We start from the raw sequence: 16,610 nt of genomic DNA, 5'->3' as shown, positions 1-16,610 counted from the left end.
TCAACGCGACGGCTTACCCAACATTCGTTTCGTGTAAGCATCGCGCATTCACTCCGACTGTCGTTGACGGAGCTTATTATATGTCGTCTCTCTTCAGCATGGGATTCAATTAGCGCTCACATCCTGCGTCCTAACCACAGGCTCACCATGTTCCAGTATACTGCTCTGCTTGGCGCGCAATCAAGCTCAAAGGCGTCGCAATCAATTCTGGAGCTTGATGGAGGTATCAAGCTGCTTGTCGACGTAGGCTGGGATGAGTCTTTCGATGCTGAGATGCTCAAGGATCTCGAAAGGTAGTGTCTACGTCAATCCATAAATTTGCACACCTAATCCGCTATATCAGGCAAATTCCCACTTTATCTGTTGTGCTACTCACTCACGCAACTATTGCTCACCTCGGCGCCTTTGCACACTGTTGCAAAAACTTTCCTCTCTTTACCAGAATTCCCATATATGCTACGACACCGGTCATATCATTGGGAAGAACTCTATTGCAAGACATCTACGCGTCTTCTCCTCTCGCGGCCTCAATCCTTCCACCATCCGCTTTCTCCGAATCTACATACTCATACGCGACTACTCAAGATGACAAAAACCCCAACATTCTGCTACAGCCTCCGAGTGCTGATGAGATCGCTGGCTATTTTGCTCTGATCAATCCTCTCAAATACTCACAACCTCACCAGCCGATGCCCTCACCTTTCTCTCCACCGTTGAACGGCTTGACTATTACCGCATACAGCGCTGGACACACGCTAGGAGGGACAATTTGGAATATTCAGCATGGTCTGGAATCTATCGTCTATGCGGTGGACTGGAATCAAGCCAGAGAGCACGTACTATCAGGAGCTGCATGGTTGGGTGGCGCGTCCGGCTCTTCTGAGGTCATCGAGCAACTTCGGAAGCCGACTGCTCTCGTTTGTAGTAGCAGAGGGCCAGCAGCTAGTCATACAAATGGTTCTGGAAGAGGTCGAGACGAGAGCTTGTTGGGTCTCATAAGAGATGCTGTATCGAAGGGCGGCTCGGTGCTTATTCCCTCCGATTCGAGCGCCCGCGTTCTTGAACTGGCATATATTCTCGAGGAGGCGTGGACTGTTGGCAATGATGACGATAATCCCTTGCGCGCTGCGAAACTACTTCTAGCCAGCAGAACGTGTGGCTCAACTATGAGATATGCTCGAAGCATGCTCGAATGGATGGAAGAAGGCCTCGTGAGAGACTTTGAGACTGCAAGTGCGAACCCAACGCCACATGGCAACGGTCGCAGTCGAACTCAGCAGGCTCAGAATACAGAGAACAAGAATGTCAAAGCCCCTTTCGATTTTAGGTATCTGAAGCTTCTCGAAAAAAAGTCGTCAATAATTCGCAATCTCTCGACGGAACAGCCGGTCGTTATCATTGCGAGCGATAGCTCATTGAACTGGGGGTTTTCAAGGGACACTCTACGCCACATTGCATCAGATTCCCGAAACATCATCATTTTGACCGAACGCCCAGGCCAAATCGCGGGCAGTATGTCACTAGGCAGTGCTCTTTGGCAATATTGGAATGAAGGAGCTGGAAGTATGAGTAATTCAGATGAAGCAACAGTCGTGGAGCCTTCTGGGACGGACCTCGCCACACGGTCGGTAAAAGTGCTGCCGTTGACAGCAAATGAGACACCTATATATCAGCAGTACCTTGCAAGACAACGGCAGCGACAGAATGTGGTCCATGGAGAAGGACCTGGAGCCTCGGCTTTAGAGACATCAGCAGACGTGATAGAAGACCAATCCGACTCTTCCTCGTCAAGCTCAGAGGATTCGGACGTTGAGCATCAAGGCAAGGCTCTCAATGTTTCCGCCACCATGACTAATGCACGCCACAACAAACTGGGTTTGAGCGATGCAGAGCTTGGAATCACCATCTTGACTAGGGGCACAGGAGTTCATGACTATGATGTTCGCGGAAAAAGAGGACGAGAAAAGATGTTCCCTTTCACATCAAAGAAAAGACGAGGCGATGACTTTGGTGAGATGATTCGTCCTGAAGAATATCTTCGGGCGGAGGAACGCGACGAGATTGACGGCGAGGACATGCGATCCGGTGCCACTAAAGAGAACATCGTTGGCCAAAAGAGACGATGGGGAGATTCGAATCTGTTATCAGCCCCTGCTGGTTGGCGTGGCCCTGCTTCTAATACACAAAAAAGGCGCAAGAGTAACGATGGCAATAAAGTCGCGCGGCGAGATGGTTCAATAGATGTGGATGGGGACACATTGGTTGAGGACGCTCCAGAAGACGTTTCAGAGTCAGACGAGGATGACGACCGCGAGGGTGTTGACGGACCCTGCAAAGCGGTTTTTGAAGAGGAAAAGATCAAAATTGCATGTCACGTATCGTTCATCGATTTCTCTGGTCTTCACGACAAACGCAATCTCCAGATGCTTGTGCCTCTCATTGCACCGCGCAAGCTAATTCTTGTGGCCGGCGAGAAGGAGGAAACAGAGGCTTTGGCTGAGGATTTCCGAAAGCGACTCACTGTCGAGGGTTCAGGCTCGAAGAATGCGGATGTGTTCACAGCTATTGTTGGTCGAACCATCGACGCGAGTGTCGATACAAACGCTTGGGTGGTCAAGCTGAGCCAGTCCCTCGTACGCAACCTCCAGTGGCAACAAGTCAGAGGACTTGGCGTAGTGGCAATCACTGGTCGACTAGAGGCAGCGACGATCACAAGTGATGAAGAAGAAGTCAAGATGAAGAAGAAGCTAAAGACCAGTAGTGGAGAGGACGATGATGTTGAAGGAACAGCTCCAGCTCAAGACAACGAAGGCCCCCCTCCCGTGCTAGATGTCGTTCCTGCTAGCATGGCTTCTGGAACTCGGACAGTTGCGCAGCCATTACACGTCGGGGATATGAGACTTGCAGATCTGCGCAAAATCATGCAAACCTCGGGTCTCACTGCCGAATTTCGTGGTGAGGGTACTCTGCTTGTTAATGGAACTGTGGCAGTAAGGAAGACCGGCACTGGTAGGATTGAAGTTGAAGGAGCAGGGCAAAGCATGGCATCGTTTGATCCCCGGAGCATCAAACCTACGTTCTTCGAGGTCAAAAAGAAGATATACGAAGGTCTTGCGGTCGTTGCCGGAGGATAATGTGCCAGCGCTTTCGTAGGATGATCATTCAAATGTGATTGAGCTGGCAGCGTCTCTACTGCGTTGGTACCTATTGGGATATTTACACGTCTCTGATTTCAACTGCAACTTGTCACAGGCAGGCGCTGGCGACAGAATAGTACGTGCTGAACGAACAACTTTCACAGTCCTATGACTTGGCACTAGCAACAAATGCGAAAGCTGTGGCCGGTAAATGATGTGGCAGCACTTATGGTGACAGAAGCACAAAACTCATCATTTACGGTCATTGGTTGGCTCCTGCGATAGTTCTTGCTCGCAAGGCGTCGTTGGAAAAGTCGTATAGTCGATGCGTGAAGGAAGGATAGATACATTCCATGTATCCTCGATACGTGGTTGACCACTGAGCCATCATGTCAATGTGAGATGCTCAGTGACAAACCAGTCAGTCATGCTGCCGACGTATCAATTACCAGCTTGTGCTGGTATTTAGTCTACCATTCGTTCAAGGTTCGACTTATTTGTACAACGACTGTTTCAAGACTTCAGCATCAAGCACAACAGCAAGATCATCTTCTCAGCCTCAAATCTAACCCCGAAAACTGTCATCATGGCTGGACCACCACCCCCTTGGACTTGGCGAGCAGACACTGGGTTCTTACCACCTGCAAACATTTGGCTTGCAGGAGAGCCAGTAGTTACAGCATTTCCAGGCATGTACGGGCCTGCGCCCAACCCGAATGTTTTCTTTGACATGGGGGATGGGCCACCGGGACCTATCGCTCCCATGCAATTTAGTCTTCCCTTTGCAGGCGCTCCTGTGTTTGCGTCCGGACCTTCATTCGTGCCAGTACAAGCGACGCCGATCTTTGGACCTCCCATGCAGAGCATTCCGGCGATGGTCTGTGCGATGCATCAGTGCCCTTGCGAACAATGTGGATGCTATGGACCTGGACAAACTTACAACAACTGGCGGCCAGGCATCAATCTCCTGCCTCCACCCCAATCGACCACCATTCACGTATACTGGGACCTCGATGCAGCATGGGGCGAGACGGCGTCGACGTCTCGATCGACAGTGTTTCACACGTTTGATGTCGACGCGTCCTGGACTGTGGATACTCTACTCCAGAGCCTGATGAGAAGTCGCAACTCGACGCTCAAGCGCGGACCGGTGGATCCCAAAGGGTGGGCACTGACGGAGTACACTGAAAAGGGTGGTGGGACATTCTGCAAGGGAAGCACCTTTATCGCGGGCGACAAGAAGGCGGGCAACACATTGAGCAAGATTGGATGGACAGAGAAGAGGGGACACGGAGGCTTGCCACCTGTGACATGCCAGCTACACATGGCGCCCAAGGAGGACAACTGAGTGAGTGCGAAAGCGAGAGCGGCTATGGTTGTGGATAGGTCTTATGTAGTGCCACCACCATAGGTGCAGGCATCTCGTGGGGCATGCTGCCGAGCGAGCTAATGGAACTGTATGATGTGGACGAGAGTAGTGGCGACTATCAATATTTATATCACATGTACCATGTACCTGAAAGCATATCAGTGAGCGGACAGTAATCTGAGGACACGTCGCTGCCTGAAATGTGCCTGATATGTCCCAATACTAATGTCCTAGTACTGTACCTAATTACCTAAGCTAATGTAGAGATCTAGCCTTTGGACCACAGGCCAGGCTGTTATATCCCTATGCAGGCGATATGGTGGAGAGAGAGTGATGGCTATGATGGAAATAAACATTATTAGATTGTTTCTTCGGGGTAATTAATTAGTTGTTTTGTCGACAGTCGGAAGATGAAGGCCCGGTACATCCATCACTCGCATAGAGATTCCCGTTTGGGGACTAGCGGTAGAGCTGCGGGGCTGGAAGGGGCTTGGCGGGGCACTCTCCGCCGGCGTAGAACGTGAACTACCAGACCGCACCTTCCCTAATTGACTTTGAAGGTAATTGATTATCACCCACGAAGCACGTGCATGTCAGGTGAGATGAATTGGCGGGGCTGCGATTGGCGGGGGCGGGGTTGACTGTCAGGCTGTCAGGCTGTCAGGCTGTCAGGCCGTAATTAATCTATCACAACACCCTCTATTATTACCTCTAGGGCCTTTTGCCTTCAAACTCGGCACTCAGCACCTCCAGCAGGTCTTCAAGTAGGTCATCAAGCAGGGTCTTGGGGTCCAAGGGCAGCCAGATCCACCTGATAATTACTTGCATATTACTTACATGGAGTAGCTACCAACAGACTGTTCTTTTGGGCGGCTAAGGCTTCTGGCTCCTTTTCTCCCCCCTCTAATATACTTGGATAGACCCGTAGCCTGTGAGCTCCACCAGCAGCAGACGCCACCACCTGGTCCACGACTACAACAGTCTATCCACATAACAACAATAATACCTTCACCGAATATATCGACATGGGACATACCTAGATAGGACTTACCTACATACTACATACCTATATAGCATATACCTACATACTGACATAGCACCTACCCAGTGTTGTTCCCCCACGCTACGTGGCTATCCAAATGCCTAGTCGTTCGTAAGCCCTGGAATGGCTACTGTTAAACGTTTCGACTGTTACTACTGTTGCTGGTCTATTCCTATCAATCACGTCGCCAAGCACTACTATATCACAACTAAGGTTAACATCCATACTCACCTAAGTTACCGCATCGATCGTCCTTGGCGATGCCTCAGCTAATACCTACTGCCGTGGTAATGCCCACGCGCAGGGGCTACCTGCTGTACCTCTCTCTACATACCATATACCCTGGTGCCCCGGCCGAGTCCAGCCCACTTCTTGTCCCTTTCCATTGCCGAGACTGGCATCTCCACGCGTGCGACCCAGGAAGTTAATTAGAAAACATGTGGATGTGGATGGATAAGGCTGCCAGTGCTGTGTGAGCCGTGACTCCGCCGCTTCTGGCCCCGCCGCATTCACACAGTGAGGCGGCGAACGCAATTCAATGCAGGATGAATCAGATCGTCCTCCGATCACTCATGTGCTTCAGGTCCCCTGCTGTCTTTCGTCATCATATAAACACCTCCGACCCACGTCTCCACCCTTCACCACTGTTAATACTGCTCTGCCGCCCTGCCGCCCGGCTCATATACTACTTCAAACCTGCATCCACCAGCTCTACACTATATCCCACAATACCAATTGCTGCATGATGTCCACCGACTTCACCACGTCCGCACCTGCGCTGCTCCACGCCAAACACTCCTCCGCACATCCGCTTGCTCCGTTGGCCGCCGAGGAGATCGCTGCAGCCGCACACCTCATCAAAGCTACCTGGCCGCCCAATACAGACTTCTGCTTCAAGGTCATTACCCTCGACGAGCCTGCAAAGCTCCGCGTCCTTCCATACCTCGAAGCAGAACATTTAGGCGAGAGAACCCCACAGCTCGATCGGAAGGCTTTTGTCAACTACTACCTACGAAACACGGTCCGTATGCTGTGCAACACACCGGCTGCTACTGTAATTCATGCTAACGTCTCCGGGCTTAGAACAAGTTTCACGAAGCAATCGTCAACCTCACAAAAAACCTGGTCGAGAGGAACGTCCGCCTAGGCCCAAACATCCACGCCAACGGCGATGGTGAGGAGATAATTGCACTGGAGAGGATTGCACTGGAAGATGAGGCTGTCAAGGCAGAAATCGCAAAATTGCAGCTCCCTGAGGGTGCTGTGGTCATCAGCGACCCTTGGATTTATGGTTGGCCGTCCGTACCTTGTATACGTAGCTGCGGAATTGCTGACTTTTGAGTGCAATAGGTGCTGATGGTGTCGACGATGACGAGCGCATGTATCAGTGTTTCTTGTACATGAGGGATCCACACAACCCTGCGGAAGCAGATTCGAACCATTACGCACTGCCCCTTGCAATCTCACCCGTAATAAGCACCGAACACATGAAAGTCATTCGCATTGACAAGCTACCCCTGGGTCCGGATTCAACCATCACAGACACCACCCCTTACAAGATCAAGCCACCCAACGAGTATCTCCCAGAGTACCAACAGCTCAGGACTGATCTGAAACCGTTGAACATCGTCCAGCCTGAAGGTGCGAGTTTTACCGTAACTGAGCAAGGAACATCGGCTGTCCTGGAATGGCAGAAATGGTCGTTCCGGGTTGGCTTCAACCAGCGTGAGGGAATGGTTCTCTACGATGTAGGTATCGTGTGGATGCTCGTCTGATGAGAGTGCTGATGTATTCAGGTACGGTACGATGGCCGGAGTCTCTTTTATCGGGTATCCCTGTCAGACATGAATATCCCATACGCTGATCCGCGCCACCCCTACCACAAGAAGAGCGCATTTGATCTGGGTGACGCTGGTGCCGGTAGTATGGCCAATAACCTAAAACTCGGCTGCGACTGTTTGGGTTCTATCTACTATCTAAGTGCCGTCATTAGCAACGCACAAGGAGGCGTGGACAGCATGGACAATTGCGTGTGCAGTAAGTAAACAACATCCTTCATGTACTGCCAGAGCTAAGTATAGCCTACAGTTCACGAACAAGATGCTGGCATCTCCTGGAAGCATACCAATTATCGCACAAATCGGGCTGCCGTTGCCCGCTCTCGCGAGCTTGTTCTACAATCCATCATTACCGTCTCGAATTACGAATACATCCTAGCATTTATCTTCAACCAAGCCGGGCAAATGGACTACGAAGTCCGCGCTACCGGCATCCTCTCGACCCAACCCATCGATGAGGGTGTCACCGTCCCCTTTGGTACCGTAGTGCATCCCGGGGTCTTGGCCGTCCACCATCAACACATTTTCTCCCTTCGGATCGATCCTGCCATAGACGGCTACCACAATCGACTCGTATATGATGAGGCACATGCTATGCCTCGGTCAGATCTCAATCCGCATGGCACGGGATATTATGTCGAGGAAACGGTCCTCAGTGAGTCTGGCGGCTATGATCTTGATATTGACCGGAATCGCACATTCAAGATTCAGAATGCCGCTGTGCGCAACCCTATCAACGGAAAGCCTGTTGCGTACAAAATACAAGCCCCTGGATTCCAGAAAATGCTTGCAGATCGCGACAGTTTCAACCACCGTCGCGCAGAGTTTGCGGACCATAACATCTATGTGACTTCTTACCGGGATGGCGAGCTGTACGCAGGTGGGCAGTATACTAATCAATCGCGCGGTGGTACAGGTGTGCGCAGTTGGGCAAACCGCAAGGATGACATTGTTGACACGGATATTGTTGTCTATGTACAATTTGGCATGAACCACATCACTCGCATTGAAGACTTTCCAGTTATGCCGGCCGAGATCATGAAGGTGTGCTTGAAACCAGTGAATTTCTTCGAGCGTAATCCAGCACTTGATGTGCCACCGAGTGAACAGGCATATAATCAGTCGACACTGCTGAGCGCCAGTAGGGAGGACGCAAGCCGGCATATGCAGCCGACTGGCACGGAGGCACTGGTTGTTGGCAAAGGAGGAGAATGTTGTGACAGCAAGAGTAAGCTGTAGATATTGGCTTGAAGAGTATATAACCTATGTTGAGGACCGTGGGGGATTTATGGTGAATATCGTGGACCTCCCTGCATATCAGGTTTGCGGATGATTGTAAGTCGTCTTGTTATGCATGCCCTGGTGCAGACGGCGTTCTCTCTCTCTTCTCTCTCGCTTTGTCGCATTAGAAAGATACAAGCCTCTCTTATACTATTCCTTTCAAGTCTACATGCATCGAGTTTTTATTCGTTGGCTGTCTGCTGCAGCGATGGTTCACGTGCCCCCATATTTCACTTGCCAGCTTAACACTGTGACGCGTATTGGTGCGCCCACAGTGACAACAGTACCTAATATAGGAACAGGCAGTCGCGACTTCAAGTTCCGACGGTATAGCCGCGTCTATATTTCTTGCTCACCTCGACCTCTCTCTTCTTCTCCCTTCTGCAACCCACGCTCGTTCCTTACGGTCTGACCCCGTAGTCGCTCGCTCAGCCATCCTTTGTCGTTTGTTTATTCCCTTCCAAGCTGCTCTCCGCCTTCAGGCTACACAGTCGTAGCTTACTCGTCATGTTGCTCACTACTGCCGCTCAGCTGGTGGCTTTGGCTTTGTCTGTTGCCGGGGGTGTCAATGCTGCGTAAGTGGACCTTTTCTTCCTGTTACCGAACCATTCATCCCTTAGAGTATCCTGGTCGGTCCCTAGTATTCATTGTTTTGTTTGTTTATCACAATCGCTATCTGTTATACACTCGCTTTCTACTCATTATTCATTCGTTGCGTCATTACCCGGCAGAGTGAAGTTTGCCTCACTTTCTTTTCCGTCGCTTGAAAACATAGCGATAGCAGATATGCCGAAGCGAGGAGCAGATCATGACGACAAGTTGCGCACTCGGAAAAGAGAGACAAAAGGGCGCGCAGTCCCTACGTCTCAGCGTGGCTTCTTCTATACCCAGTGGTTTCACGTACGCACCTGGGTGTGTTCGTTACCATGTCTTCTTTGGACGATACTACGCTATTGGCCTCTTCGCTTTCTGGGCTGGCTTCTGGCTTTATTCATCGTGGGGATCCCATCTGCTATGGCAAGGTTCCGTCGGCTGCTCCAGACAGCTTCAGCGAGTCTATACGAAATTTTCGCAAGAACGGGCATTCCGGCCTTCTTCGAAGCGAAATTTGCCTACTTCCCTTTGCACTATTGCGAAGTCATCATTTTTTGCATCTTTCTTCTCCTTATCGTTGATGGACTTATCCAGCTTTTACAACATTCAAACGTGCGCTTACACTGATACGAAACTTAGTCCTCTCGACGCTAGCGCCCAGTGCGGTCAATTGACAAACTATGTCACAGTTCCTGGTCCTACGGTCACCCATTTCATCGAAGTCGAACACAACAGAGCCTCTCACAACAATGGCGTCACTGCTCTTGGTCCCGCAGATAACACCCAGACCAAAGCTAATGGTCCCTATATGTTCACAGAGCATGAAGGCAGTACCGTCTGGCTTGGTGCTGCACCCCCGGCTTCGATCACGAATTTCATCAAGCAGACTTCTGTTATCGTAATCACTCCCGTTCCTTCTCCCACAGCCACGTACACCTCCTACAGGACTCACACCTCGATCGTTACTGTCTTTCCAACTTCGGCCCAGTACACCCCGCCAAGCTATGGTGCTTCGAGCTCAAACGTCCCCTCGGGCATCTTTAGCTCGACCATAGACACTACCATTCATATGACTCAAGTAACAACCATCTTGGAAACATTGACGAGCACTCATGAAGGCGTTCCGACGACTGGCTGGAACATTAGCACCACCACTTCCTCCGAGGACTCTGGCTACGGTCCTGGATCTAGTGTAGGTACTGTAAGTCACCTATCGTCATGGAGCGATGTCTCTGGCAGCAGTGTCTACGCAACTTTGACCTTCGTCGTGTCCAGCAGCACTAGCGTTGTTACTTTACCCGTCGGTCCAAGTGGAGATCTTTCTTCTTCGCAAGCATCTGGGACTGGCGGTTCTTCTGCAAGCCGATTCTCAACGTCGGGCTTGAGCATCTTGCCCTACCCAACTAAATCGTGGATCGGTACGGGTCAATCATCTAGCAGCTTCCCAACATCAGTCATGAGCATCGCACCATATCCAGCCCCGACATGGGTAACTTTCTCTTCTCGCCATGGCACTGAAAGTAGTTCTGCTCCTCATAACTCACAAGTTGAAATCAGTAGCCATTCATCAAGCAGTTTCCCTATCTCGACCACGAGCATGATACCAATCCCAGTTCCAACCTGGTTGACTGTTTCTTCCTACGACGATACCAGTAGTAGCGCAGACACATCCAGCCCATCCACCAGTCCTTCCTTTATTCTGGCACCAATTTCTACATCGTATATCTCAGCCGGAAACAGTACTAGCACGTCTTACGCTGAGCAGAGCACTGGAACGTCTTACTTGGCCTCCTCAAGTAGCACCCTTCAAGCGGTACCATCCGCGACCCCGTCAAGCTGTGGTGAAGTTGGAGACTTCTCTATTACTGTAAGATCTCCTGCTCATCTTAAAACGAACTCCACTGACACCCGAACAGTGGGACGACTTACCAGTATGGACGCCTAGCAATAATTCTTCTGGAGGAATCTTCCCACCTGTATTCAGTCCATATCATCATCTATTCCATGCTAATGGATACGGATATACCAAGGAAGCATGGGCCAAGTATGAGGCATCGTCCGAGCCAGACATTGCGATCTTCATTCCTGCCCTGGCCAGTGTTGTCTCATCTTCCACTGGGAAAATCAAATCCGGCGAGATTGGAGCCGGACCTAGGATGAGCGACCCAGCACATTGGTTCAATGCGTATAATGTGTCTGTTGGCTGTGACAACCAGGGCCCCAAAAATTGTCTCATGACCATTTCAGCATACACTTATGACAGTGAAATGAAGGATGAGGTCCTCAGCGGACAGCAATATGTCACGGTACCTGCTTGTACCGAGACGTCAGGTTGCCAGCTTACGCAGGTGACGTTCCCTGAAGAGTTTCGCAACTTAAGTGGTATTCAGTTCGAGGCGGTCGTCCAGACTCCTAAGAAGTCCATCTTGTAAGTTGCTTATATCGGACTAAAGTGAGCTTGGCTAATCACATGTAGTATGCTCGATACTCTCAGCATGGGATGGTCCGACAACTCTGGTGCTGCGGGCTTGAAGAGGATCAGCATCCGGTCGTAGAGACGATCACCATACCATGGTGCATGGTGCGCGCACAGTGGAGTGATGCATAAAGGAGACGATAATAATGAAAGATCAAGTGCGTAATGATGCCGACTCATCTCAGGCCGAAGATGAAGCAGGTATAGGGTGTTTATGTGAAAGCTAAGGATGTATATGTATTTGCCATGATCATGGACTGCATCAACCGGAATGGACTTGATAATGTTGATTAAACAAGTCAACTCGACCGTTTCTGTAGTGCTGTGTAGCCTGATTGGATGTGATGATACTTTTCGAGGAACCCATAGGGATCAATATGGAGGGAAGAGATGTTTGACAGGTCAAGTCAGGTCATAGGTATACCGAGTCTACCTATGACAATGATTGTATTACCTAAACACGCCCAAGCCGTTACTTCAAAAGTAGAATGTGGACATGTAAGTCTAATATCCGATATCTCCGCAAAATGCTTCAGAAACCATGACCTCTCCCCCAAAACTTCCCATGGAAAACCTATAACCCAACACCTATAAATACAAAACAAAACCCCAAAATGTTTTCTTTTATACTACTTTACTACGCCCAATCTACAAGTTTTGTTGTTTTCGCTTAGAAGAGGGCCCCCCCCCCCAGCCCTTTTTCAAACAAATTAATAAAAAGGAAGAAGTCTCTTCCCATCCACCCGTCCAGCCATCTATACTGAGACTAGACTAGACCAGATTACACTAGATTCAATCTAGATTACGCGTATTACCAGGCAGGCCAAAAAGAGGGAGAGGAAAAAGAAAAAGTTGAAAAGTGAGGGGAGAAAAGAGAGTATTTGTTTTCGTCATCGTGTGAATTGTGTTTTTGTTTCTCCAAAGAAAAAGGGAAGAAAAAAAAAATTACATTCGTACACCGTGCCGTGCCATGCTGTGCTGTGCTGTGCAGTAAAAACATGTGATGCGATGCTTTTCCTCTTTCCTTCTTTGCTTTTCTTCTCCACACTTTTGTTCGAGGGGCCAAGACGCCTTTCAGTGCTGCTTTTCCAATTTTCCTTCTTTTCTTCTTCTTTCCTTTTTGGAAATTGCCTAGAGCTTTTTATGTCGCCGTTTCTGTCGAGTAAAACTTTCTGCGGGAAGAGGACAGAAGAGAGGGGGCAAAAGTGTGGGGTTCGTGACGGGTCTTGTTGAGGACTTTGACATGCGCTGTGTGTGTTTGGTTTTGTTGAATTTGGAGAAAATGGGGGGAGTGGATGTTTGAGGGGATGTGTTGAAGGGGGTTTGTATGTATGTATCTATAGCGATGTAGAAACGGGTATCGTCATGCGTGCAGGCGTTAAATCATGGATGATGCGGCGAGCGAGCGATCGCGCGAGCCGGTTCAGGGCTTTGCGTCAGAAAGCTCTTTCCACAAGTATGGCGTGCAGTGAAATCGTAATTGATCGTCGTGTCTTGGTCTTCAACTCGCACCACCCCATGCACTATCCTTACTCGCGGTACTCCTATGCCCTCCAATCGGGCCTGGCCTACTCGTGTTTCCCGGACTCGATGCGGAGCTTGCGCTATTGATATCCTTCTTCGTCGCCGACGCTCCGAGTCCTGAGAAGGCGCCCCAACCACCCGAAAACCGCTTGTTCGCACTCCCGCTCGGTGTGATTGCACCTAGGCCCGCACCTTCCTTCTCGATCCGCCGTTTCTCCATCTCCTCTTCGTCTTCCATGCTGAACAGGCCTTGCTCCTCGTCGATGCGATCTGAGCGACCGATGCTACCGGATGAAAGTGCACGGTCGAGAGAAGTGCGACCAGTGATGCTGCCGATGCTGGAGCCGGAAGTTGCGCGCGCCATACCGGGATGCAGAGACGAGGAGGGTTGTAGAGAGGGATGGTCTGGGTCGTTGACATTTGGGTTCGAGGAAGCACGTGACGAGAGACGCGTCCGTTGGAGTTGCTGGCTTATCATGCTCATGCTGGACTGGCGGGGAGGGGAGGATACGAAGGGGCTGACGTCGGTAGCTGTAGGTTGGCGGACAGCACGGAGAGATGGGCTTGCACCTGGGTGGAGTGTTGAGTTGCGCAGTGGAGAACCGACATGACCAAATGTGGAGGGGGAGGCGGCGTCGCTACCGTCGTTCTTTCGTTGTCGCTCAAAGAGTGCGCTGAAGCGGGACGGCGATCCGACTTTTGGCGAGCCTACTTTCGAGTTCGTGTCTGTGGGTGTTCCGACGGCGGACAGAGACTGGCGGAAAGGGTTCTCGTCGTCGTTGCGAGAGAATCGGCGTTTCTTCTCTTGGTCTGTGAGAAGCTCTCCAAGAGACTGAGGTACATATTCGGTCTCGTCGTCGAAGCCGGAGTTGTCGTCCTGATTCCAATCGTAGGGTACTTGGCGTCTTGAGGCGAATGCATCTAGACCGGCGCCACCATAGCTTGCAGAATACATACCTACTACAGGTCTTAGGGAACGTTCGGAGTGCATAGGTCGACGTACGCCAATCTCATCCTGCTGTGGAGGAGACGAGCCAAAACCGGTTGTCACAGTAGGATTGGTCTGCCCATAGACCGAATCATGAAGTTTGCGGAGTGTCTCGGTGTCTCCAGCGGGTTTCGGCAGTGAAGGAGCTTGCATCGCATCGAAAGGATCAAGGCGTGAAGGCACCGACTGCGCTATGGGACCGTATCGTGCGATATGCGAGATTCCCTGACTATCGAATGAAGCTGGTAGTGGTGCATCCATGACACTTCGCCCCCTGGTGCTCGGCGAAACACCAAGTCTGTCGTTTGGCGGGGATCCATAGGTCGAGCCGGGATGTGAGGTGAATGTTGTATCTATGGTTGGTATAGCGTCAAAGTTTGCTTGTTGGCCTACATTGCCTCTGGGAAAATAGTCGTCCGACATGCCATATCCAGCGGATGCATGTGGCTGAGGGCCAGGCATCTGCATGTTGAGCTCACGCTGAAGCAGACCTTCAGGACCTTGGACGAGGCCGTTCTGTGGGAGATTCTGGCGGCCAAATCCACCACCAAGGCCCATCTGTGCAGATTTGTTGACACGACGGCCGTCAGGGAGGATATGTGCGAGCATGCATTTTGCGCCGAATTTGCAATTTCCCTGCACGATGTCAGTCTCGGTTAGCATTTGGTTTACAGGCAAACACCATATCTAAGCTAGCTCCAGTATCTTACCTTCTGGAAGTACTTGCACGGCGCCGTATCAGTCACCGGTTCTGTCGTGTGCATGAACGGACAGGCTTGACCGGCCTGACATGTACCCTGTCTGAAGAACTTGCATGGGACATGCGATGTACTCTTGTTGTTCGGTGGACTTCTTGCTCCTTCAAATGCGCCATTCCTATGACCATGGTTCCCATGTCCGTTGGTACCTCTCAGAGCACCGTTCGGAACAGGAACAGGCGCAGCGTTGCCGTGAGCGGGTTGGAGAAGATCGCCGGACGGTACACGGTTCTGGCGATGTGCGTTACGGGTACCTGGGGCAAGACCCAGATAGCCTGAAGTGTTTGTGTTGCTCATGGTAGAGCGAAGTGCGAGTGTGTGGTCTCGAGGTATCGTAGTAGAAGTGTACAGCTGGTGGGGCTATCTATCGCGTTCGTTGAAGTGGGTGGGGTTAGACGCGGCTTTATAGCTAGGTAGACGAGAGACGGAGGAGTGCAACGGTGAGGCGCAAGGCATATGCGTATGGGTATGTGAGGCTTCACTCTGTCTGTATAGACGAGGATAAGACTGGACGAGAGAGAGAAAGAGAGAGAGAGGGAGAGAGGGAGTGACAGTGAGGCGGAAACGGGATAGAGTCAGTCGGTAATAGAGAGCGAGAAGTTGAGAAAGCAATAGAGTGGCGGGGAGTTTTGCAGTGGAGCCCTAAAACGGTGCTTGAGCCGCCATGGAGCCCGCGACTTTTGGGCTGAGCCTGCCAAACTCTTCACAATCACTTGAGGCTATTCACATCCTCTACTATACTCGATAGCTATAATACTGTATCTTCTTCACTCTACACAGTATACACGTGCTCATCTATGACTGACTGTATCATACATCGTTACCACTACGACCCGGCAGCAGGGCGCTGATTGCGCGCCCGTGTATATATTAGATAGATACTTAAAGGTACTATCCACCTCTGCTCCACTACGCACACACCGCCTGCATCATCACGTCACGCGCCCCTAATGCATGTCATCCATCTTTCTTCTTCATCTCATCTCATCATCTTCTTCTTCACCCTCAACACGCGCCTCCATGTGCCCTTCCGCTGATGTAGCCGAGGATCTGGTCCTTGAGGCGGCTGCTGCTGCGATCTGAGATCGGTTCATGTGTTGTTATCTGCTCTGAAATATATAAATATCTATAGCTGTCCAGGAGACATATTACCCACCTCCAGAGCTACCCTATTCCATACTACGTACACCCCCTGTAATACATAGTATTCAACCTAAGACTTGGACCCTGACTAATCCGCTTCGAGGATGGCGCACAAACGCGCTTCATGGATGAAGTGAATGAGGCTATGGAGCACAAACATTGAGCTATATAAGACATTTCGACATTTCGCGTCACTGTGTAGGATAAACATTACCTTGTCAGTCGAAGATTGGTTACATGTAAAGCCAGCATTTGTTCTCTGCCACGGTTCGGTTCGCTCGTATCTTTACGAGCTCCCTTGCGCGTGCCCCCTTACTGCCGTATCTAGCTCGTCCGGCACTTACCACGGAAAATTTTGCGTAATAGGAGGGCCGTATAATATAGACATACCATGGATCTTCGTACCTGTGCACAAAATAACTACCGAGAACGTTTCCATGTTGATAGCCAAGACAACTTC

At 50.6% G+C, this 16,610-nt stretch overlaps 5 protein-coding genes across 5 annotated transcripts; 4 read left to right on the top strand and 1 right to left on the bottom strand.

Annotated features, from left to right (window-relative positions):
* Window positions 1–39: 39 nt before the first annotated feature.
* Window positions 40–3,429, top strand: EJ05DRAFT_316392 (uncharacterized protein). The gene is made up of 2 exons (XM_033740729.1): window positions 40–293; window positions 344–3,429. Exons 1-2 carry the CDS (start codon window positions 148–150, stop codon window positions 3,132–3,134), a joined length of 2,937 nt encoding a protein of 978 aa, XP_033602398.1. The 5' UTR covers window positions 40–147; the 3' UTR covers window positions 3,135–3,429.
* EJ05DRAFT_316384 (uncharacterized protein) lies at window positions 3,430–4,617 on the top strand. Its single transcript, XM_033740728.1, has one exon. It carries the CDS (start codon window positions 3,724–3,726, stop codon window positions 4,483–4,485), a length of 762 nt encoding a protein of 253 aa, XP_033602397.1. The 5' UTR covers window positions 3,430–3,723; the 3' UTR covers window positions 4,486–4,617.
* Window positions 4,618–6,293: 1,676 nt separating this feature from the next.
* EJ05DRAFT_437265 (uncharacterized protein) lies at window positions 6,294–8,625 on the top strand (the record flags this gene model as incomplete). Its single annotated transcript, XM_033741781.1, has 5 exons — window positions 6,294–6,569; window positions 6,632–6,839; window positions 6,899–7,296; window positions 7,345–7,585; window positions 7,637–8,625. 5 exons carry the CDS (start codon window positions 6,294–6,296, stop codon window positions 8,623–8,625), a joined length of 2,112 nt encoding a protein of 703 aa, XP_033602396.1.
* A 425-nt stretch (window positions 8,626–9,050) lies between these two features.
* EJ05DRAFT_316292 (uncharacterized protein) lies at window positions 9,051–11,311 on the top strand. Its single transcript, XM_033740726.1, has one exon. It carries the CDS (start codon window positions 9,476–9,478, stop codon window positions 11,204–11,206), a length of 1,731 nt encoding a protein of 576 aa, XP_033602395.1. The 5' UTR covers window positions 9,051–9,475; the 3' UTR covers window positions 11,207–11,311.
* Window positions 11,312–13,104: 1,793 nt separating this feature from the next.
* On the bottom strand, window positions 13,105–15,394 carry EJ05DRAFT_316352 (uncharacterized protein). The gene is made up of 2 exons (XM_033740727.1): window positions 14,960–15,394; window positions 13,105–14,885 (listed from the first exon to the last, which is right to left on the bottom strand). The coding sequence occupies exons 1-2, from the start codon at window positions 15,302–15,304 to the stop codon at window positions 13,239–13,241; spliced, it is 1,992 nt and encodes a 663-aa protein (XP_033602394.1). The 5' UTR covers window positions 15,305–15,394; the 3' UTR covers window positions 13,105–13,238.
* Between the last annotated feature and the right edge of the window lie 1,216 nt (window positions 15,395–16,610).

This window comes from Pseudovirgaria hyperparasitica (assembly GCF_010093815.1).
Source record: "Pseudovirgaria hyperparasitica strain CBS 121739 unplaced genomic scaffold EJ05scaffold_5, whole genome shotgun sequence".
NCBI classification, from domain to species: Eukaryota; Fungi; Ascomycota; class Dothideomycetes; order Acrospermales; family Acrospermaceae; genus Pseudovirgaria; species Pseudovirgaria hyperparasitica.
The sequence above is the reverse complement of the archived record's forward strand: the minus strand, read 5'-3'. Positions and strand labels throughout refer to the sequence as shown.

What these genes read in the sequence shown, in the direction of transcription:
- EJ05DRAFT_316384 (XM_033740728.1), top strand. Translation starts at nt 3,724, where the DNA reads ATGGCTGGACCACCACCCCCTTGGACTTGGCGAGCAGACACTGGGTTC.
- EJ05DRAFT_316392 (XM_033740729.1), top strand. Translation starts at nt 148, where the DNA reads ATGTTCCAGTATACTGCTCTGCTTGGCGCGCAATCAAGCTCAAAGGCG. An exon ending in ATGCTCAAGGATCTCGAAAG is followed by an intron (nt 294 to 343) that starts GTAGTGTCTACG and finishes CCGCTATATCAG; the next exon opens with GCAAATTCCCACTTTATCTG.
- EJ05DRAFT_316292 (XM_033740726.1), top strand. Translation starts at nt 9,476, where the DNA reads ATGACGACAAGTTGCGCACTCGGAAAAGAGAGACAAAAGGGCGCGCAG.
- EJ05DRAFT_316352 (XM_033740727.1), bottom strand. Translation starts at nt 15,304, where the DNA reads ATGAGCAACACAAACACTTCAGGCTATCTGGGTCTTGCCCCAGGTACC. An exon ending in CGTGCAAGTACTTCCAGAAG is followed by an intron (nt 14,886 to 14,959) that starts GTAAGATACTGG and finishes GACATCGTGCAG; the next exon opens with GGAAATTGCAAATTCGGCGC.